Source organism: Cylas formicarius, unplaced genomic scaffold, assembly GCF_029955315.1.
Source record: "Cylas formicarius isolate icCylForm1 unplaced genomic scaffold, icCylForm1.1 PGA_scaffold_5__7_contigs__length_24384050, whole genome shotgun sequence".
NCBI lineage: Eukaryota > Metazoa > Arthropoda > Insecta > Coleoptera > Brentidae > Cylas > Cylas formicarius.
In genome coordinates, this window is record NW_026844341.1 from 19,535,044 (window position 1) to 19,556,343 (window position 21,300).

A 21,300-nucleotide genomic window follows, 5' to 3' on the forward strand; every position below is an offset into this window, starting at 1 on the left:
TACAGTTTATTTTCAAAATCTGTTATTAAAAGAAGTGTAGTCAAATTTATTATTTATGTTTATATGTATATATAAATAACACAGAGTTTTTTGCAGCTGTCGCCGTTCCTAGCTTCCAACGCTTGCAATCATTCCATTGTAGTTTTCTATACACCATTGCACAGTTTGCTTCTTGTTTTCACGATTTTCTTGCTCTACCTCTTTTTCTGCGATCGGTGGGGACCCATTGTAACAGTCGTTTTGGCCATCGCTGATCATTCATCCTTTCCACTTGGCCATACCATTTCAACCATTTACATTATATAGTTTCCAGGTTGTTAATATCTATACCCATTTGCCCGTTGCTCTCTATTTCTGGAACATGTCCCTTCTAGTTAGCTGGCAGCATCTGTGCCAACAATTCATTTCTTTTATTTTGGAGGGGTCTTTTTTATTTATTACCCAAAACTCTCAGCCATAAGCTGCAATCACTTTCTTTGATACTTTTATACATTCTAATTTTTGTGTTCCGAGTGTGCAATCCTAGTTACTATTTCTTTTGTATTATGTATTGTATTACACCAAGGTATTTGGAACTATCAGCGTTTTTAATTCGTGCGCCTCTTTACTCTAAATGTGGCCCTTCATTTCCCACTACTACATACTCTGTTTTCGATGGGTTAATTGTTAAACCACACTTGCTATATACTTCATCGATTAATCGCAACATATAGTAAACATCTTCCTCATCTGCTCCAAATATTTCTTGGTCATCTGCAAAATTAAGGCTATAAAACTTATGATCTTCATTTCGAATACCCATTTTCTGTTCCAGATTTACAAGAGCCCCTCCAACTAGAACTTAAAGAGTGTAGATGCTATGCAACAGCCTTGCCGAAGTCCTTTGGTCACCTTTACCTTTCTGGTTACTTTTTGCCCAATGTTTATTAGACTCGTCATATCGTCATATAACTCCTTGACTGCATTAATGTATATTAGTGATTGAAAACGCTTTTCTAATGAACACCAGAGCCGTTTTGATCATGGAGCGTCCTCCCAACAATCTTTAATTCTGCTTTTAATTATCTTCCCATACAACCTGCAAATTGAGTTGGTTACACTAAGCTCCTGGTAATTTGTACACTTTTATTCTCGTATATGTTGATGATATATGCAGTTTTCAATTCTTTGGGTATTTTTTCACCTCTCAGGAATAAGTTGTCAGGACTATTTTAATTAGTTCCATGGGTACTCGCCCCCTGTCCTCAAGCCTTTCCATTTTTTATACTACTGGCGTGTTATTATAATTATTTATGTTACTGCTGGAGATCTCGCTGGGGAAAACTGCAATAAAGTTTTGCGGCTCCAGTTTCTGTAGTATGTACACAATGAGGAATTTTTGACGACGTAGAAGAAAAGAAAAAACGCCCGATAATAAAATATTTATTTTTATACAAAATGTTATTTTAATGGACAACAATTCTGTACGACGGTGAGTGCGGAAAACTGTATCCCGAATAGGCAAAAACAGCCCTTGAATCGAAAGGGTTCAGTCGTTTCTCGAGCTCGCTAAGCCGAAAGTCTGATGATGCAATGTATGCCGTTTTATTGTGAGGACCGCCGAATACTATGGAAGTTGGCAATGGTACCGGGCTGGGTACGAGATGGCTTACTTCTGCGGTGTCCTGGATGATGTTTATTATCTAAAAGCGATGTTACTTAGGGTAATCGGGACACCGGTGGGGATGCTTACCACGCTTCCATTGTATAAAGGTACTGCGATGGCACCATCCTTAACAGCTATGGCGTTCAGCTCTCCAGTGATGTGAGGATAGTTGGTTAGGTCAAAAAATACCCTGCCTTCGTCTAAAAATGGGTTAAAACTAGTTGCAATAGAGGAGAGGTAAGGCGCTAGTACTCAATTTTCCACTGTCGATGTCAAATTTGTATTTTGTAATTTGTCCCCGATGGGCATCCACGTGGTACATGAATTGGTTGTCCAAGGACCAACCTAAGCCACTCGGTAAAGTTAAATTGCTCAATTTCTTTTCAATATTAACCGAATAGTCTTTATTTACGGTGATCGTGTCAGTGAACCCCCACCTTCGACCCATTGGTCCTTTTCTCTGTTGATCACTTGATATGTTCCTTCAAATTACCTTGGTTAATAAAGAGATTGAGGTAGTTTCGCGTTCCGTACCAATCCACATTCTACCCTTAGAGTCAGCTTTGGCTTCATAGAACTGCTCGTCCTGTGCAAATTCAAAGTCCTTTTTTAACTTGGTTACCTTTCCAGCATTGTTGCGACCATCCCATTCGAGCCTCAGCAGGTCTTGATAGGCAGCCACGATAAACTCGCCAGCTTTTCCTTTGATTGGTATCGCTGCACCAATGGTTTTCGAGTCTGAAAAACACTCCTATGATTATATCTATGAAAAATATTGCATTCTACCAATTTTTGTGTAGGTGACTTCGTTAGATCCGTGGATATGTTGATAAACGGTACTGTCTAGCACATCTACGAGGTATATGGCTTGCTTTTCGCTGTCCCAGAAGAGCGACGCTCCCAGTCTTGTGATTGGTGGAGTTAGCTGAATTACCCCAACACCTACGTGACTAAATGGGCGTTAGATTTGAAACTAAATTGTGTGTCCCTACCATTGAATGTACGGTACCAAAAGCAAAATGGCGGTAATCATCAACATTTTCTTAGTGACTTTGGGAATATGTTTCCGCACACGCTTATATTGCGAAAATTGGACGCGTTGTTGAAATAAAGAGTTATGGCGATTATATATCACTATAATTTATGTTTGGGCCACGCACTTAGATATTTTCAACATATAAAAATTGGAGTAGAAAGGTGATTTATGGCGTGTCTCTTTTAGTAGCATCAGTATTATTAAAAAAATCGTAGTCAAATTTTTTAGATTTTCTGTAGGACGTAGACAATCAGGAATTTTTGTAATGAAAAAGAAAACACCCTATAACACAATGTTTATTTTTTTATAAAAGGTGTTATTTTAATGGATAACAATCCTGTGCGACGGCGAGTTCGGAAAATCGTATCCAGTGTAGGCAAAAACGGCCTTTGAATCGAAAGGATTCAGTCGTTTCTCTAGCTCGGTAAGCCGAAAGTCTGACGATGCAATGTATGCTGTTTTATTGTGTGGTCCGCCGAATACTACGGAAGTTGGTAATGGTACCGGACTGGGTACGACGTTGTGTACTTCTGCTGTCTCCTCGTCGATGTGTAGTATCTAAAAACGATGTTATTTAGGGCAGTCGGGGCACCGGTGGGGATGCTTACAACGCTTCCGTTGTATAAAGGAACTGTGATGACACCTTCTTTAATGGCTAGGGCGTCCAGCCCTCCAGTAAGGTGAGGATAGTTGGCTAGGTCGAAAAATACCTCGCCTTTGCCTAAAAATAGGGGAAAAAAACTAGTCACAATAGGGTAGGGGCGAGTTTGTGTTACCTAAATTTCCACTGTCGATGTCAAATTTGTATTTTTTAATCTGTCCGCGATGTGCATCCACGTGGTACAGCAATCGGTCGTCCAAGGACCAACAAAGGCCGCTCGGGAACGTCAAATTGCTCACTTTCTTTTTAATATTCACCGAATCGTTTTTGTTTACGGTGATGCTGTATAGAGAACCCCCACCTTCGACCCATTGGTACTTCTCTCTGTTGATCACTTGGTACGTTCCTACAAACCACCTTGGTTATTAAAATGATTGAGGTAGCTCGAGGATCCGTACCAATCCATAATCTACCCTTAGAGTCAGCTTTGGCTTCGTAGAACTGCTCGTGCTGTGCAAATTCAAAGTTCTTCTTTAACTTGGTTACCTTTCCAGTATTGTTGCGACCATCCCATTCGAGCCTCAGCAGGTCTTGATAGGCAGCCACGATAAACTCACCTGCTCTGCCTTTGATGGGTATCGCTGCACCAATCGTTTTCGAGTCTGAAACACACTCGGCTGATTATAGCTCAGAAAAATATTGCATTCTACCAATTTTGGTGTGGGTGACTTCGTTGGATCCGTGGATATATTGGTATACGGTACTGTCTAGCACATCTACGAGGTATATGGCTTGCTTTTCGCTGTCCCAGAAGAGCGACTCTCCCAGTTTTGTGATTGGTGGAGTTAGTTGAACTACCCCAACACCTACGTGACTAAATGGGCGTTAGATGTGAAACTAAATGGTGTGTACCTACCATTGAATGTACGGCACCAACAGCAAAATGGCGGTAATCGTCAACATTTTCTTAGTGACTTTGGGGAATAATGTATTCGCAGTCGCTTTTATTACGAAAATTTGACGTGTGGTGGAAATAAAAAGTTATAGCGACTATATATCATTATTATTTATCGTCCAAAAAAATCTGGTGATGTGAACGAGGATTAAATAGAGGCATAAAAAATCTGCGGCTGTTAACAAGCACTTGTAAAATTTCCGATGTCTGTATTAATTTCGAGCAGGAATAATTCACTCATGTTAATCTTTTCAGCCTTGCATACAGGAGAAGCATAGAAAGAAAGAAAGAATAGCATAGAAAAAATGACCAAAGGACTAAAGGGATTGCTGGATTAAAAATATTGCTGATTAAGATGCTTTCTTTAATGGAATACCTAGGGCTACTAATACCCGCATATGCGCTGCAGAGCTCCCAAAACAAATCTTAAATAAATAGTCTACCTTCAATATTTTCTTTTATCAACAATAAAACTCATAATATTTCGCTTCGTCATAATGATAAAAAACAGTGAAGTCGCCTAGTTGTTATATAGTCGGGATTGAAATAGGAGAAGAGGGTGAATAGTATCAAATTTTCTGTTGGTTTTATAATAATAGTGTTTTGTGTGTATCTGACAATTCATTTACACTATGGAGGTAGTCTTTAATTTAATTAATGTGAAGAGATTTTTTAAATATTCATACGAAGAAAAGTGAGATTACCAGATATAGCCAAAGCTACTTAAGTAGAAAATTATATACGAAAATTTTGTAAAGACATTTATTGGGTAAATATACAAAAACAATATGAAAATGTTGTATTTAATTTTGCATAGCTTTTGAATTGACTCTTATTATTTTTTCTGCTGAATTAGATACAACTCTAAGTGAGCACAAAATTCTTCGGTATTTAAAGGCACCTTCAAATAAATTCAGAATGATCGGTTACAGTGCATGCTTGAAGTTTGTCCATTGACAGATTATTTAGAAAATCAGTAATTCTGAGTTTTTGGTTGAGACATTTTTTTTTGCAATAATTGCAAAACGCCTTAACATTTTTCCCACGAGCCGCCACTGTTAACCTCAAATAGATTGGTGAAAGACATTTTGTGATGCATGTGAACAAGAAAAAACGATTGATATTACTAAATATTTTTATTACGTTATTGGGTCACGGAACAAGTATATCATCAACGTAATGAAACTTTATGCGAAGCTACACCCCAATAGCGTAATCCTGTATAAGCAAACACGGCTTGCGAATCGAACGGGTTCAACTGCTTTTCGTCTTCGGTCAGCAGAAAGTCAGAAGACGCCACGTAAACAGTATCAAGATGAGGACCACCTACCACCAAGGACGTGTGTTGTGGTACCGGGGTGGGCACGACGTAGATTATTTTCCTGGTATCTTGGTCCACGTCTACCAACTGAAAGTGATCTTATTCAAGGTTGTCGGGGCGTGGGTGTGAGTACTTACAGCGCTACCATGGTATAAGGCAAATGTTACGAGGTTATTTTTCACTATTAATCCGTCGATACTACCTGAGAGGTGCGGATGGTCTGCCAGATCGAAGAAAACTTCCCAGTCGCCTGCCAAATTTTAAGAAATACTAATATCTGCAGAAGAAGTGGAGGTCGCGTTACCCAGATCGCCGCTGTCGATGTCAAATGTGTACTTCTTAATTTTTCTCTCCGTAATGTCGGCATGGTACATGAAACGGTTATCAGAGGTCCAATCTAAACCAGTCGGAAAAGTTAAATTGCTCAACTTTTTTTCGATTTCGACCGAATTTTCTTTTATGGTGATCATGTACAACGAACCCCCGCCCTTAACAAACTCATACTTCTCCCTGTTTATCACTTGGTACGTTCCTAAAACATAACGGTCTTAATCAAACGGTTAAGATATTTGCAGAGCTCCATACCAACCCACAATCTACCCTTGGCATCAGCTTTAGCTGAGTAAAATTGCTCATTGTTTGCAAATTCAAAATTTATATTTAATTTGGTCACCTTGCCAGTATCGTGAGTTCCATCCCATTCTAGTTTCAGTACGTCCTGGTTCGCAGGAACGATAAACTCACCAATTCTGTCTCTGATGGGTATGGCCGCTCCTATCGTTTCAGAATCTGAAACCAAGTGTTCTTGCCAATGCTACTGGTTAAGAATAATCTGTACTAACCGATTTTGGTGGATGTGGTTGCATTGGACCCATAGACGTGCTGGTATACCGTACTGCCCAGCACGTCCACCAAATATATGGCTTGCTTTTCGCTGTCCCAGGAAAGGGATTCACCAAACCTGGTGATAGGCGTTGTCGCCTGCCGAACCGCCAAATCTACTAAACTAACATGGCGTTCTATTTTCAAATTAAATGACGTGTAAGACTCACCAGTGGATGTAGGGCACTATTAGCACAATAGCAAAATTCCCAATGATAGCCATGTTGATAATTTGGCATGTCAACAGTTTGGGGTTATTTATATGTCCGTGCATGTTGTTTTTAACAACAGATAGTTCATTAGCATTTACAGTACTGCTTATCGTTCTCATATATCATCCAAAGCAAAACAGAGAAAAACAGTTATGGAATTCTCCAAATAGGGCATAACTTAAAGCATAATTAATCCTCTACAGCGTCACACAAGAATGATGCTTCTGATTAGCATAGTTTTTTCTTCAGAAAGCCGACGCAAAATATATATCAAATAAGATGTTACTAAATAGCAATTTCAATATATATATATATATATATATATATATATATATATATATATATATATATATATATATATATATGTATATATATATATATATATATATATATATATATATATATATATATATATATATATATATATATATATATATATATATATATATATATATATATATATATATATATATATATATATATATATATATATATATATATATATTGCTATAAAATGATAATTTATTATCGAATTTATCCACTGTATTTATTGTTAGATTTTATCATATCTATAGGTCAACTATTCATTCTCCAATTCCTCCATATGTTCAAAATTAGGTTTTCATTGATATAACTTAAAAGAAGTTCAGAAACATTTTATTTATTTATTCATTGATCAACGGAGATACTATAGGTTTGCACCCTTAATGTATCCAGAGAGTGTAAGGGGTGATTCAAGATGTTTGGTAGGTTGGATGTTTATTGTGAATGAAGCGAGCATCCTCCATATAGGTAAGTATTCAGAAAGTCAATTAAAAACCTCTTCAAATGAAGCATCATGTTATTATACCTAAATATTAAGAACTCCGAAATAAAAGGCAAGTTATTGTTGAAATTTTATTATTTGGATTGGATTAGTTCGATTGTACATTTAAAAAACTTCACAGTTAATGTATTACTTATCATTGGTTGTATTGTTAAAGTTTGAGAAAATTTGCTAACGAGAGAAATACTCAAAGTTGTGAGGAATTTGTCTATTTTTCAAGAGTAATTGTACAATAATAATTGCAAGAAAATGAATAACGTTTAATAAAATGTATTTTGATTTACCAATGACGGAGACCATGAGAAGTTTAGCAGTCACGCTAAATAACAAATACGCCATAACAGCATTAAATGAACATTAGTAACGAATGTGTGAATAGTAAATAAAAAAAAATTACAATCAATTCGCGGTTGCAAGTCTGCAAGCCTCTTGGTTCATGGGGTCGCTGAGAATCTAACGTTTTATAAATCACGACAAACAATAAAAAGCTTGTTATAATTAAATCTCTTTATTATCTCTCCTAGCAAGGATTCAATCAGTGTAATAAAATTTTGTGAAAAGCTATACCCCACGTCTTCAATCCTGTATAAGCGAAAAGTGCTTGCGAATCGAAAGGGTTCAACTGTTTTTCTTCGTCGGTCAGCAGAAAGTCAGAAGACGCAACATAAGCAGTATCAAGATGAGGACCGCCCACAATCAAGGACGTGGGTTGCGGTACCGGGGTGGGTAGGACGTAGATCAATTTGCTGGTATCCTGGTCGACGTCTACCAACTAAAAATGATTTTATTCAAGGTCGCCTGAGCGTGGGTGTGAGTACTTACAGCGCTGCCACCGTATAAGTTAAATGCTACGAGGTTCTTTTTCACGATTAATCCGGAAATACCACCTGAGAGGTGTGGATGGTGTGCCAGGTCGAAAAAAACTTCCCGTTCGCCTACCAAATGAACGAACCATTATTCGGTGTAGGAAAAATTGAAGTCGCGTTACCTAGATCACCGCTGTCGATATCAAATTTGTATTTTTTAATTTTTCTCTCCGTAATATCGGCATGGTACAGGAAACGGTTATCATATTTCCAATCTAAACCAGTGGGGAAAGTTAAATTGCGCAATTTCCTTTCTATTTCGACCGAGTCTTTTTTTATGGTGATCATGTACAAGGAACCCCCGCCCTCAACAAACTCATACTTCTCCCTGTTTATCACTTGGTATGTTCCTAAAAGCCAACCGTATTATTCAAACGGACGAGACGGTTGCAGGTATCCATACCAACCCACAATCTACCCTTAACGTCAGCTTTTGCTGAGTGAAATTGCTCGCCTTTTGCAAAATCAAAATTTTTCTTTAACTTGGTAACCTTGCCAGTATCCTGGGTTCCATCCCATTCGAGCTTCAGCACGTCCTGGTATGCAGGCACGATAAACTCACCAGCTCTGCCTCTGATGGGTATGGCCGCGCCTATGGTTTCCGAATCTGAAACCAAGTGGTCTTCCCAATGTTGCTAGTTAAAAAAATACCGTACTAACCGATTTTGGTGGATGTGGTTGAATTGGACCCGTGCACGTGCTTGTATACCGTACTACTTAGCACGTCCACCAAATAAATCGCTTGCTGATCGCTGTCCCAGAAAAGGGAGTCACCATACCTGGTTATCGCCGGCGTCGCTTGCCGAAGGGTCAAATCCAAAAAACTAAAATAACGTCGAAGGATCAAATCAAACAGAGTGCTATACTTACCAGTGGATGTAGGGCGCTACCAGCAGAATACCGATAATCTTCATTTTGTACATGGTGATGATTTAACTTACCAACAGTTTGGGGTAATTTATATGTCCGTGCCTGTTGTTTTTGCGTGGACAGTACGGCTTATCGTTGTAATATATCATCCAGAACAAAACATTCAGATATAAAAAGTTGTAGAATACTTCAAATATAGACATAATTTATTATTATTTTTTATTTTTTGAGATGTTTATTAAAGAACGGCTAATCTTGTACAGCGTTTATTCTTCAGCAGAAAGCAGGCAATTGGCTATAATGGCCAAATGTGGCTTAATAATAATTAATTTCTATAATAATACATAGGTACCAATAAAGATTTTGTGATGTGATATTTTTGGAGTAATAGGGACCAAACTAATAGAAAAAGAATTTTTTAAAGAAACTTTCACAGGCTACTGTAATACTTATTACAAAACTTCTGGATTCCTCCTGCGTCGGTTTTTTCTGAGTCGAACTGCTGACGTTTCGCCAATCATCCTGCTGGTTTCTTCAGGGCTTGACTGAAACTGGCTCGCATTTTACTCTCTACCTGCTTATATATTGTTTGAAGGGGGCGGATCTAAATGAGGGGCATAATCACCGTCTCGGATGACTGGTTCCCATATTGGTGACAGGTAGAGACCTGAGTCGCGGTTAAGATTGTTAGGTTGTTTATAGATTTCTATAGACTCTGGGATTTTTCGTTGGCAGAATTGCAAGAATTTTAGTTTTGTGTGTTCGGCAACAGCTAATGAGTTTATTTGTCTTAGTCGCAAGGCTCTTTCGTGTTCTTTGAGCCTAGTAGAAATTTTTCGTCCGGTTTCGACTGAAAATCTGGAGACATTTTTGGAGCAGTGGTAAATCTGGTTTTGACGTTATACTTCTTTAGAACTTTTGATATGTGGTTAATGATATTTTGAATGTAAGGAAGGACCACAGTGGCAAGTGTACGAGTGCCTCATTGCTATTGGAAGGTTGTGGTGTATTTTGTGATCGAACGCTTAATATCCTTAATGTGGAAATTATTAGAGAGGTGTTTTAATTCTGGGTTCGTGACTCGAGCTGAGAAGTATGTCAGGGTGTATAGAGTTTAAATGTCTAAGAAAAACAATAACAATAACATCATCGACGTAACGTTTTGGTTGTTGATGTAAGGTGTGTAGGGCTTTCTTCTCAAAATCTTCCATAAATATATTCGTGATGATTGGTGGTAAAGCCAATTACAGGGAAAACTGATAGTTTCGTACTTAATTACTTTCACTTCATTGACCAATTTAAAAGCATGACATTAGAAATACAAGATATTCTAGTTAGTTTCGACGTAGAAACCCTATTTACCAAAGTTCCTATTCCTGAAACTGTCAACATCATTTCAGATATATTAAAATCCGAGAATCTGGAACCAAGCCTTCTCACCTTAATCGAAACTCGAAAAACAAACGTCGGGAACAGCTATGGGTTCTCCACTGTCGCCAATCATCGCGAATATATTTATGGACGCCTTTGAGAAGAAAACTCTCGACACCTTTCATCCAAAACTAAAATTCTCGATGATACTTTTGTTATTTGGCCTCATGGTCAAGAAACCCTAGTAGATTTTACTAGACATTTAAACTCAATACAATGCAAAAATTGTATTTTAAATTAGGACTGATAAAACAGTACGTTGAAGCTTTAAATAAAATTTGAAATAACTATGGGGAAATTTTTCGTCCTCTCAGATGCAAAATTAAAAGAACGGCATTTTTTAGGTCCTCAAATAATTCCATTAATATGGGTTGAATTTACTGATATTATAAAAGGTTTTTTAGGAAACAAAAATTATCCTAATTACAAAGACATTGTTGAAAACATGTTAGAGAAATTTGAGTATAAAACTACACTTTTTACACTCACATCTGGACTACTTTCCCGAAAACCTTAGTACTGCGAGTGAGAAGCAAAGTGAGAGGTTCCTCCAATATATAAAAGAAATGGAACGCAGATAATAAGGTCAATGAAGTGTTGCAAATTTGGTAGATTACTGTTGGTAGATTAATGTCGATAAAAAAAATTATGTGACAGAGGAAAATGTTGATTACATTTATATTTAGGAAACCTTTCACCAAATTGACACCAAATTTTCGATTTGTATGAATTCGAATGAACTGTAAAAGATAACCCTATAGGTGCGATGATTTGAAGTATAGAAAGGATCGACTTATTGACTTACGTTCATTGGTACGAAATGTTCGTTTCTAGTACAAAAGTAACCTAAAATTTAACCTGGAGGGGCAGATGTACTTCAATGGTACCACCAAAGACAAAATACCAAAGAGTTCTGCATGACTTGGTCATTGTGATGCTCTCGCTAGTAGAATAAATATGTGACTTCTTCTTGGAGTATCAACACACAATAAAATTTTCAATAGATTTTTACCAGACTGCTGAGCATCATTTTGAAATTCACGTCCACAAAAACGAATTTGGTTTTACTAAATGTGTTTATTACATTTGTGACTCCCGTAATTAGTATTCGTTCAGTGTAATAAAATTTTGTGACACCTTCACTCCTGTATAAACAAAAAGTGCTTGCGAATCGTACAAGTTCAACTGTTTTTCTTCATCGGTCAACATAAAGTCAGAAGACGCAACATAAGCAGTACCAAGATCAGGACCGCCCACCGTCAAGGTCGTCGTAGCGTGGGTGAGAGTACTTACAGCGGTACCACGGTATAAGTTAAATGCTACGAGATTTCATTTTACCAGTAATCTCGAAATACCACCCGAGAGGTGCGGATGGTGTGTCAGATCGAAAAAAACTTTCCATTCGCCTACCAAATGAACAGAACACTAATCGGTGTTGAAAAAATTAAGGTCGCGTTACCTAGATCGCCGCTGTCGATGTGAAATTTGTACTTTCTAATTCTACAAGAAACGGTTATCATACTTCCAATCCATACCACTGGGGAAAGTCAAATTGCTCAACTTCCTTTCGATTTCGACCGATGAACTGATGATCGATGAACCCCCGCCCTCAACAAATTCATACTTCTCCCTGTTTATAATTTGGTATGTTCCTAAAAGCCAACCCTCTCATTCGAACGGTCGAGACGGTTGCAGGTATCCCTACCAACCCACAGTCTACCCTTAGCGTCCGCGTTTGCTGAATGGAATTGCTGGCATTTTGCAAATTTGAATTTTTTTTTTCAATTTGGTAACCTTGCCAGTATCCTGGGTTCCATCCCATTCGAGTTTCAGCACGTCCTGGTTCGCAGGAACGATAAACTCACCAATTCTGTCTCTGATGGGTATGGCCGCTCCTATCGTTTCAGAATCTGAAACGAAGTGTTCTTGCCAATGCTGCTGGTTAAGAATAATCTGTACTAACCGATTTTGGTGGATGTGGTTGCATTGGACCCATAGACGTGCTGGTATACCGTACTGCCCAGCACGTCCACCAAATATATGGCTTGCTTTTCGCTGTCCCAGGAAAGGGATTCACCAAACCTGGTGATAGGCGTTGTCGCCTGCCGAACCGCCAAATCTACTAAACTAACATGGCGTTCTATTTTCAAATTAAATGACGTGTAAGACTCACCAGTGGATGTAGGGCACTATTAGCACAATAGCAAAATTCTCCATGATAGCCATGTTGATAATTTGGCATGTCAACAGTTTGGGGTTATTTATATGTCCGTGCATGTTGTTTTTAACAACAGATAGTTCATTAGCATTTACAGTACTGCTTATCGTTATCATATATCATCCAAAGCAAAACAGAGAAAAACAGTTATGGAATTCTCCAAATAGGGCATAACTTAAAGAATGGTTAATCCTCTACAGCGTCACACAAGAATGATGCTTCTGATTAGCATAATTTTTTCTTCAGAAAGCCGACGCAAAATATATATCAAGTAAGATGTTACTAAATAGCAATTTCAATCAGGTTATATTGCTATAAAATTATAATTTATTATCGAATTTATCCACTGTATTTATTGTTAGATTTTATCATATCTATAGGTCAACTATTCATTCTCCAATTCCTCCATATGTTCAAAATTAGGTTTTCATTGATATAACTTAAAAGAAGTTCAGAAACATTTTATTTATTTATTCATTGATCAACGGAGATACTATAGGTTTGCACCCTTAATGTATCCAGAGAGTGTAAGGGGTGATTCAAGATGGTTGGTAGGTTAGATGTTTATTGTGAATGAAGCGAGCATCCTCTATACAGGTAAGTATTCAGAAAGTCAATTAAAAACCTCTTCAAATGAAGCATCATGTTATTATACCTAAATATTAAGAACTCCTAAATAAAAGGCAAGTTATTGTTGAAATTTTATTCTTTGGATTAGATTAGTTCGATTGAACATTTAAAAAACTTCACAGTTAATGAATTACTTATCATTGGTTGTATTGTTAAAGTTTGAGAAAATTTGCTAACGAGAGAAATACACAAAGTTGTGAGGAATTTGTCTATTTTTCAAGAGCAATTGTACAATAATAATTGCAAGAAAATGAATGACGTTTAATAAAATGTATTTTGATTTACCAATGACGGAGACCATGAGAAGTTTAGTAGTCACGCTAAATAACAAATACGCCATAACAACATTAAATGAACATTAGTAACGAATGTGTGAATAGTAAATAAAAAAAAATTACAATCAATTCTCGGTTGCAAGTCTGTAAGCCTCTTGGTTCATGGGGTCGCTGAGAATCTAACGTTTTGTAAATCACGACAAACAATAAAAAGCTTGTTATAATTAAATCTCTTTATTATCTCTCCTAGCAAGGATTCAATCAGTGTAATAAAATTTTGTGAAAAGCTATACCCCACGTCTTCAATCCTGTATAAGCGAAAAGTGCTTGCGAATCGAAAGGGTTCAACTGTTTTTCTTCGTCGGTCAGCAGAAAGTCAGAAGACGCAACATAAGCAGTATCAAGATGAGGACCGCCCACAATCAAGGACGTGGGTTGCGGTACCGGGGTGGGTAGGACGTAGATCAATTTGCTGGTATCCTGGTCGACGTCTACCAACTAAAAATGATTTTATTCAAGGTCGCCTGAGCGTGGGTGTGAGTACTTACAGCGCTGCCACCGTATAAGTTAAATGCTACGAGGTTCTTTTTCACGATTAATCCGGAAATACCACCTGAGAGGTGTGGATGGTGTGCCAGGTCGAAAAAAACTTCCCGTTCGCCTATCAAATGAACGAACCATTAATCGGTGTAGGAAAAATTGAAGTCGCGTTACCTAGATCACCGCTGTCGATATCAAATTTGTATTTTTTAATTTTTCTCTCCGTAATATCGGCATGGTACAGGAAACGGTTATCATATTTCCAATCTAAACCAGTGGGGAAAGTCAAATTGCGCAATTTCCTTTACTATTTCGACCGAGTGTTTTTTTATGGTGATCATGTACAAGGAACCCCCGCCCTCAACAAACTCATACTTCTCCCTGTTTATCACTTGGTATGTTCCTAAAAGCCAACCGTATTATTCAAACGGACGAGACGGTTGCAGGTATCCATACCAACCCACAATCTACCCTTAACGTCAGCTTTTGCTGAGTGAAATTGCTCGCCTTTTGCAAAATCAAAATTTTTCTTTAACTTGGTAACCTTGCCAGTATCCTGGATTCCATCCCATTCGAGCTTCAGCACGTCCTGGTATGCAGGCACGATAAACTCACCAGGTCGGCCTCTGATGGGTATGGCCGCGCCTATGGTATTCGAATCTGAAACCAAGTGGTTTTCCCAATGTTGCTGGTTAAAAAAATACCGTACTAACGGATTTTGGTGGATGTTGTTGAATTGGACCCGTGCACGTGCTTGTATACTGTACTACTTAGCACGTCCACCAAATAAATCGCTTGCTGATCGCTGTCCCAGAAAAGGGAGTCACCATACCTGGTTATCGGCGGCGTCGCTTGCCGAAGGGTCAAATCCAAAAAACTAAAATAACGTCGAAGGATCAAATCAAACAGAGTGCTATACTTACCAGTGGATGTAGGGCGCTACCAGCAGAATACCGATAATCTTCATTTTATACGTGGTGATGATTTAACTTACCAACCGTTTGGGGTTATTTATATATCCATGCATGTTGTTTTTAACAACAGACGTTTCGTTAGCGAGGCTTATCGTTCTAATATATCATATAAGCTTTCAGAGATAACAATAACATAAATAAACATAACATAAATTTAAGAACCGTTAATCTTATATAGTTGCAAACAATTATTTCACTTCTGATTGGCATTCAAAAATCAATCAATGATGGGTGAATAGATATACCAAATTTACAGACTCATAAATTTGTTTTTGTTGATATAGCAATTCGAATCAGAATGATCGCTGATCTAAGCAAGACAGTTGCTAAGTTGCTACGATTATCATATTTCTTTATATTGGGTTGTTCGGAAAGTCATTTCGTTTTTTTTGGGGAACATGAAAGACAGTTTTCGTATAATGAATAAATATTTTATTAAATTATATATTGGCCCTTCTGGTCCAACACCTTTTGCCATCTTTCTGGTAGTAACATAATTCCCCTCTCATAAAAGTTTTGGTCCTTGCTGGCAAAAAACTGGTTCAGGTGGTTTTTGACATCTTCATTTGAGGTAAAGGTTTTGCCATCCAAAAAATTTTGCAGGGACCGGAACAAATAGTAGTCGGAAGGCGCCAGATCTGGAGAATATGGTGGATGTTGCAGTACGTCCCATTCAAGCTGTAAAAGTTTTTGGCGAGTGACCAAACTTGTGTGAGGTCTCGCATTATCCTGGTGGAACACTACAACCTTCCTGTCGATTAATTCGGGCCTCTTCTCTTTAAGTGAATCATTCAATTTGTCCAGTTGATGTCAATAGACTTCTGAATTAATCGTTGTATTGTCCGGCAAAAGCTCAAAAAAAAACGATTCTTTTGACATCCCACCAAACGGAGAGCATCACCTTTTTTTGGTGAATGTTGGCTTTTGACACGCTTTGAGCCGGTTCATCTTTTCTGCTCCATGACCTCTTGCGTTTAACATTGTTGTATACAACCCATTTTTCGCACCCAGTAATAATCCGCTTCAAAAATGGATCATTTTCTTGACATTTGAGGAGCGAATCACACACGTCAACGCGACGACACAAATTTCGCTCCGTAAGGACATGGGACACCCACACATCGAGCTTCGAGGTTAAGCCCATGCCTTTCAAATGGCCATAAACAGTCGAATTCGACAAATTTAATCTCTCACCGATCTCTCGTGTGGTTATTCGCTGATTTGCATCAACTAATGCCTTTATCGCATCTTTGTCAGCTTCGACCGGCCTTCCAGACCGTGGTGCATCTTCGACATCAAAATTGCCGGATCGAAATTTTGCAAACCAGTTCTGGCACTGGCGTACTGTTAACACGCCTTCTCCATACACATCCGTCAATTTTTTTCTCGCTTGGACAGCATTTTTACCTTTTCTGAAGTAAAAAAGTAAAATATGACGAAAATGCTGCTTATTGCTCTCCATATTTAAAAGGGCACCAACCAAAAACTACTGCGTAGAATTAATAGAACTTTTTCACACATAAGCCGTGCAATATCAGCTCTCAAGACATATAATGGTTATGCGGCTTAAGTGTGAAGTTGGTTTCGAAAAAACGTAATTAAGTCCGCTGACGGGAATAAACGAAATGACTTTCCGAACAACCTTATAATTCAACAGGATTGAGTACTACATTTGCACCATCCAGTTTAGAAACTTTATCTATTAAGATTTTCAAACTTATGCAGAATATTTTCGAGAATTGAGAATTATTATTGAAACAGTTCTCTTCTATCTACTTCTTCAATTCAACTTATTACTCTTTGGCGCAGTTTATGTTTATTTTGTACAGCGATTGAACATATGTTTTTTTTAATTACTCTACAAAAATGGAATGATCTATCTGGTCAATTTTACGGTCCTAGAAGCCTGACCCAGCGATAGGGGAACATTTCCAACAATTTTGATTATTTACAAATCTTCTGGATTCCTCCTCAACTTAATGCTTTACAGGAAATTAGAAAATTTGCTATATCATCTTTGAGAAGACAGAAAACTTCAAAAGCAGTTAAATTTCTTTAAAAGCTTGCTGGGTGTGGTCAGAAGCGTATCACAAAATTGAATTCTATTTTGATAATTACCTTGTTACAGGGCTTCCTAGGGATAATTTATTAGAACTTAGAGGCTTCAGTAAATCGCTTTCAGTTTTGATGCGTAATTAATGAAAACTTCTGAAGTTAATTAAACTTTTCGTTAACTCCTAACTTTTCTAAATTTTTAATCGAATTGATTGATAATTGCATGTCTACCTAATGAAGATATTTCAATTTTATAGAAACTTACTTTTGGGATATTAATTGCTTTTTAAGAATAGTGAATGAAATATGGGGGTTCCTTTCAAAAAGATGAATTTTCAAGATTGGTTTCTGGAAAAATCTCAAATTTTAACAATAGTTAAAGAAACGATGAAATCAAACCACTGTTACTCTACTCCAACGGGGACGTTTATTTTTCAATAATTCTGCAAAATCAATCGGCAAGTTGAATCTTGAGCGAGGGCAAACCGACGCAGGCCATCTTGTCGAGCGTGAACACGGACCCCGAATTAAAAGGATTGTGGTTCAGTTCCTCCTCCGTGAGAGTGAGTCTGCCTGTTCCAATGTATATCGTGTTTGGTACGACCCCTTTTCCCCACGCCAGCGACGTAGGATGAGATACTGGTAAATGCACTCTTTCGATGACCGTGTGATTTCTTGCATCGATATGAAGAAGCTAAAGGCAAGCGTTAATGACGGATCCGTAAGCAGTTTTTCGTTTTCAAAGATATCAAGATGAATAAAAGAACAAAATAAGTAGCAAAGTTTTTTTTTGCTACAAGCGAACACAATTTTCTGAGATCTAAGCCTATTTGATACTTTCTTAAATGGAACAAACTGTATATTTTAAAAGAACATTTTTTGTAAGTTTCAATTGAATCATTAGTCCCGAATTGTCTCTTAACTGCAGAGGCTTTTTATTATTATTTGTGTCGACATATTTAGGCAGAGATTTCTGTATATGGTACTATATTGTGTTCCAGGAGATGCAAATAATGATCTCCAGTTACTTTTTGATGCCTGTCTATAACACCAAACTGTTAACCGACTGCTCCCTAGCATTATTCGTAGACCTATATCGCGTATTTTATCTATTGCCACTTTTTTTGAAGTGAACAAACTTTCATCGGTACGTATTTGAAGAGTACAAGGGAAAAAAATGAGGGTCCATAAAATTTAATTCTGAGTAATTGTGATTTTTATCTAGGAAGACTACTCTAGAACATGGTAAGCAAAAATAGGATTTTGGAATATAATTATTGCTAACTTGAACTAAAATACTTTTTGACAGAATATACCAAAGATATATAAATTGTCAATTCAAAAGTATTAAAAAGAAACTTTGATTCCAATACAAAAAAAATTGGCAATAAAAATAAAGGTACGTAATCTATTATTGTAACCTTATCAATGTGGTATTGCTGTATAAAAAAGCTGCGCTTTTTGAGAACAGAATCTTTTTTGATGCTGTAGGTCTTGAAATTTAGCTTAGATACAGGTTGGCCCATCATAAGCTAAAGTTGGAAGCAAAAAACACTTTCCAGGTAGCGAAAGTATTTTTGTTTTTTTTTTATGATAAGATTTTCAAGTTCTCGACCATTATAACTTTCCCTATGTATCATCTTACGATGGTAATTTTCGGTTACAGTTAATTCTTTGACCGGTCTTTGGTCTTTGATTCTGTTGATTGTGTTATGCCTTTAACGAAAATGAACAATATAATGTAACATTCTAAACACCATGAAATTTTTATTTTATTTTAGATGGTTAAAAATGTAATCCCATAGTAGTGAAGAAAAACCATTAGCACACTTTTTCCATTGCAATAGCTTCCTTGGGTGTGTCTGTTTGAGCCTCAAGCTTAACATATAATATAATAGAATGATTGGCGAAACGTCAGCAATTTAGACCGACGCAGGAGGAATCCAGAAGTTTCGTAAAAAGTAAAATAGTTTCAGACAATCAAAATTTTATCAAGATAAACTGAACCCACGCTACTTACAGTGCTTCCTTCCCACAAGGCGAGTATGACGTTGTCGTTGTACTTCAGAGTGATGCCGTGAGGTAAGCCGCGATACTTGGAGTGGTGATCCAGATCGAAAAACACCTCACTTTTCCCTACAAATGGTCAAACTAAAAGTTCAGATTTTCACGAAATTACATATTTTCACATGACAACTGTTTCGACAAAACCGTGATTAAGACACGGTGTTGTCGACAAAATTGTTATGTGAAAATATATAATTTCGTGAAAATCTGATCTTTTAGTTCTTATTTATTTTGTTAAATGGATATTCATCAAGTAAAAGCCACCTCAGTTCAAGTCGAAAATGTCCATTATATAGTAAGATGAACCTACCTAAACTCCCTTTTTCAGGGTCGAAATGGTATTTCAAAATTTTTCTTGTTGGAGAGTCCACGAAGTACAGCGATTTGTTGTCGTGGGTCCAACCCAATCCCGTTACTATAGTGACGTGATTAAGTTTCTTTTCCACCTTCACAGAGTGGTCTTTGTGTACCGTTATAGAGTACAAAGACCCACCTCGTTCGACAATGTGCCCCCCGTTTTTGTCTTCGACTCGAATTGTTCCTGCAATCAAACCACGGCAACTTGATTTTTCGTTCATTTTTCCTAGAAAAGGCTCCTAGCATTCGAAATTTGCAGCAATCCACCTAATATTTGACACAGATGTACATATTCACTTCTATTTTTATTTATTTTTTAAATTCTGTTTCCTCGAAAACTATTGGGTCTATCGGGAAAATAATTGGAACCAGAGGTGTGCAAGATCTGTTATAGGCAAAATGTTAATATCAAACGTAGATCACTGAAATACCGTTAGACATAGAAACAGTATGGTATGCCATGTCATTTTAATTCGCTATACCTATCCAAAGTCTTCCCTCCGGGTCAGCTTTGCCATGGAAGAGTTTCTCGTGTTTGTGCAATTTCAAGTCGGTCTTCAGTTTTGTGATGTTGCCGGAATCGTTTTCTCCATCCCACTTGAGTATGCCCAGGTGATGGTCGGCCGCCACCAGGAAGTGGTGTTTCGCTCCGTGGATTGGTATGGCCGCTCCCACCGACTCAGTTGCTAAACAGTAATCGAATATAAATACGAATTCAAAATTTTGCAGGACTAAATTCATGGATCAATAACTTGGTGTGGGATGTGGGGTCGGGCAAATGTTAACAGGAATACTTGCGGATTTTAGTCGAAGTCGTCTTTCCGGTGTGGTAAGAATGCTTGTAGACTTTACTGCTGATGACGTCAACGTAATATATGACTCCTTCCTCGTCGTCTACGAAAAGCGATTCGACTACGGTAACTGGGGGCGTAATCTCGCTAATGGACTGATGCAATATCCTGCGCGATAGGGGATGAATTATCTCGTGACGTCCTAAACACGTCCCGTACTTACCCTTCCACGTGAAAAGCCGCAAGAGCGACGAAAATTAATGTGAAAAGCGCCATTTTCATCAAACAATTGTGTTCAAATATTCGCGACCATCAATATTTATAGAATATCTGTAGCGACAATAAATAACTTTTTTGGTCAGTGCTTTTAAACGGTTTTTAAAATTTATGATATTTACTGACGCACTGCACTGACAGTAACGGTTTTTAGGAGCAATTAATTATAATTGTTATTTGCGTGAAAGGTTCTGCAGCGTTTAATAATCAAACCTACGCATACTATGTATATAAGGTTGTTTGTTTAGTTTTATTTCTATAGCGACAACTGAACTTATCTTTCGAAACAACGTTTGTTTTTAGGATTTTTTTTTGCAGTATGGAAGGTATTAAGAAGTTTACATTTCATTTAGTATTTCATAATAATTATAATAATAGACTTCTTTCAAATAATACACATTAAAAAAAAACTTCAATGAAAAGTCAAAATTCACCTCAATACTTGTACGAGATGTTTTTCTACTTAACCCAA

At 37.4% G+C, this 21,300-nt stretch overlaps 6 protein-coding genes and 1 long non-coding RNA gene across 11 annotated transcripts in view; 1 reads left to right on the top strand and 6 right to left on the bottom strand.

Moving 5' to 3' along the window:
• Positions 1 to 21,300, top strand: part of LOC132702616 (ankyrin repeat and death domain-containing protein 1A-like) — a 114,342-nt gene that overhangs the window by 33,428 nt on the left and 59,614 nt on the right. The window lies entirely within an intron of this gene.
• Positions 1,413 to 2,892, bottom strand: LOC132702097 (regucalcin-like). Of its 2 annotated transcripts, XM_060670520.1 has the most exons (6): positions 2,638 to 2,892; positions 2,432 to 2,595; positions 2,180 to 2,383; positions 1,898 to 2,127; positions 1,733 to 1,845; positions 1,413 to 1,682 (listed from the first exon to the last, which is right to left on the bottom strand). In XM_060670520.1, the coding sequence occupies exons 1-4, from the start codon at positions 2,682 to 2,684 to the stop codon at positions 2,054 to 2,056; spliced, it is 489 nt and encodes a 162-aa protein (XP_060526503.1). In that variant the 5' UTR covers positions 2,685 to 2,892; the 3' UTR covers positions 1,413 to 1,682; positions 1,733 to 1,845; positions 1,898 to 2,053. The 2 variants fall into 2 exon arrangements, with proteins under 2 accessions (XP_060526503.1, XP_060526502.1); XM_060670519.1 differs by having other exon boundaries at positions 1,898 to 2,383; positions 2,638 to 2,858.
• Positions 2,954 to 4,254, bottom strand: LOC132702096 (regucalcin-like). The gene is made up of 6 exons (XM_060670518.1): positions 4,199 to 4,254; positions 3,993 to 4,156; positions 3,741 to 3,944; positions 3,458 to 3,688; positions 3,290 to 3,402; positions 2,954 to 3,239 (listed from the first exon to the last, which is right to left on the bottom strand). Exons 1-6 carry the CDS (start codon positions 4,243 to 4,245, stop codon positions 3,003 to 3,005), a joined length of 996 nt encoding a protein of 331 aa, XP_060526501.1. The 5' UTR covers positions 4,246 to 4,254; the 3' UTR covers positions 2,954 to 3,002.
• LOC132702312 (putative sugar lactone lactonase YvrE) lies at positions 5,355 to 6,694 on the bottom strand. The gene is made up of 6 exons (XM_060670870.1): positions 6,611 to 6,694; positions 6,401 to 6,564; positions 6,144 to 6,347; positions 5,863 to 6,090; positions 5,696 to 5,808; positions 5,355 to 5,645 (listed from the first exon to the last, which is right to left on the bottom strand). The coding sequence occupies exons 1-6, from the start codon at positions 6,661 to 6,663 to the stop codon at positions 5,409 to 5,411; spliced, it is 999 nt and encodes a 332-aa protein (XP_060526853.1). The 5' UTR covers positions 6,664 to 6,694; the 3' UTR covers positions 5,355 to 5,408.
• LOC132702423 (uncharacterized) lies at positions 7,975 to 15,290 on the bottom strand. The gene is made up of 17 exons (XM_060671016.1): positions 15,232 to 15,290; positions 15,022 to 15,185; positions 14,765 to 14,968; positions 14,568 to 14,711; positions 14,317 to 14,429; positions 14,067 to 14,266; positions 12,819 to 12,962; positions 12,609 to 12,772; positions 12,445 to 12,555; positions 12,351 to 12,383; positions 12,181 to 12,297; positions 9,215 to 9,230; positions 9,005 to 9,168; positions 8,748 to 8,951; positions 8,467 to 8,694; positions 8,301 to 8,413; positions 7,975 to 8,250 (listed from the first exon to the last, which is right to left on the bottom strand). The coding sequence occupies exons 1-17, from the start codon at positions 15,273 to 15,275 to the stop codon at positions 8,014 to 8,016; spliced, it is 2,400 nt and encodes a 799-aa protein (XP_060526999.1). The 5' UTR covers positions 15,276 to 15,290; the 3' UTR covers positions 7,975 to 8,013.
• LOC132702066 (uncharacterized) lies at positions 12,456 to 12,860 on the bottom strand. Its single transcript, XR_009618846.1, has 3 exons — positions 12,819 to 12,860; positions 12,609 to 12,772; positions 12,456 to 12,555 (listed from the first exon to the last, which is right to left on the bottom strand). It is a non-coding gene; the product is annotated as an uncharacterized LOC132702066 (long non-coding RNA).
• Positions 17,742 to 20,895, bottom strand: LOC132702035 (putative sugar lactone lactonase YvrE). The gene is made up of 6 exons (XM_060670434.1): positions 20,776 to 20,895; positions 20,560 to 20,720; positions 20,244 to 20,447; positions 19,715 to 19,945; positions 19,358 to 19,473; positions 17,742 to 18,031 (listed from the first exon to the last, which is right to left on the bottom strand). Exons 1-6 carry the CDS (start codon positions 20,832 to 20,834, stop codon positions 17,789 to 17,791), a joined length of 1,014 nt encoding a protein of 337 aa, XP_060526417.1. The 5' UTR covers positions 20,835 to 20,895; the 3' UTR covers positions 17,742 to 17,788.

Coding starts and splice junctions, on each gene's coding strand:
- LOC132702097 (XM_060670519.1), bottom strand. CDS start 2,093: ATGGGTCGAAGGTGGGGGTTCACTGACACGATCACCGTAAATAAAGAC. Junction 1,846..1,897: donor CATCGACAGTGGAAAATTGA/GTACTAGCGCCT, acceptor ACCCATTTTTAG/ACGAAGGCAGGGTATTTTTT. Junction 1,683..1,732: donor CTTTATACAATGGAAGCGTG/GTAAGCATCCCC, acceptor CATCGCTTTTAG/ATAATAAACATCATCCAGGA.
- LOC132702096 (XM_060670518.1), bottom strand. CDS start 4,245: ATGTTGACGATTACCGCCATTTTGCTGTTGGTGCCGTACATTCAATG. Junction 4,157..4,198: donor TTGGTGCCGTACATTCAATG/GTAGGTACACAC, acceptor ACGCCCATTTAG/TCACGTAGGTGTTGGGGTAG. Junction 3,689..3,740: donor TAAGGGTAGATTATGGATTG/GTACGGATCCTC, acceptor GGTGGTTTGTAG/GAACGTACCAAGTGATCAAC.
- LOC132702312 (XM_060670870.1), bottom strand. CDS start 6,663: ATGGCTATCATTGGGAATTTTGCTATTGTGCTAATAGTGCCCTACATC. Junction 6,565..6,610: donor ATAGTGCCCTACATCCACTG/GTGAGTCTTACA, acceptor ACGCCATGTTAG/TTTAGTAGATTTGGCGGTTC. Junction 5,646..5,695: donor CCTTATACCATGGTAGCGCT/GTAAGTACTCAC, acceptor GATCACTTTCAG/TTGGTAGACGTGGACCAAGA.
- LOC132702423 (XM_060671016.1), bottom strand. CDS start 15,275: ATGAAGATTATCGGTATTCTGCTGGTAGCGCCCTACATCCACTG. Junction 14,712..14,764: donor TAAGGGTAGATTGTGGGTTG/GTATGGATACCT, acceptor GTTGGCTTTTAG/GAACATACCAAGTGATAAAC. Junction 14,267..14,316: donor ACTTATACGGTGGCAGCGCT/GTAAGTACTCAC, acceptor AATCATTTTTAG/TTGGTAGACGTCGACCAGGA.
- LOC132702035 (XM_060670434.1), bottom strand. CDS start 20,834: ATGAAAATGGCGCTTTTCACATTAATTTTCGTCGCTCTTGCGGCTTTT. Junction 20,448..20,559: donor GACGACTTCGACTAAAATCC/GCAAGTATTCCT, acceptor ATTACTGTTTAG/CAACTGAGTCGGTGGGAGCG. Junction 18,032..19,357: donor CCTTGTGGGAAGGAAGCACT/GTAAGTAGCGTG, acceptor GCTTGCCTTTAG/CTTCTTCATATCGATGCAAG.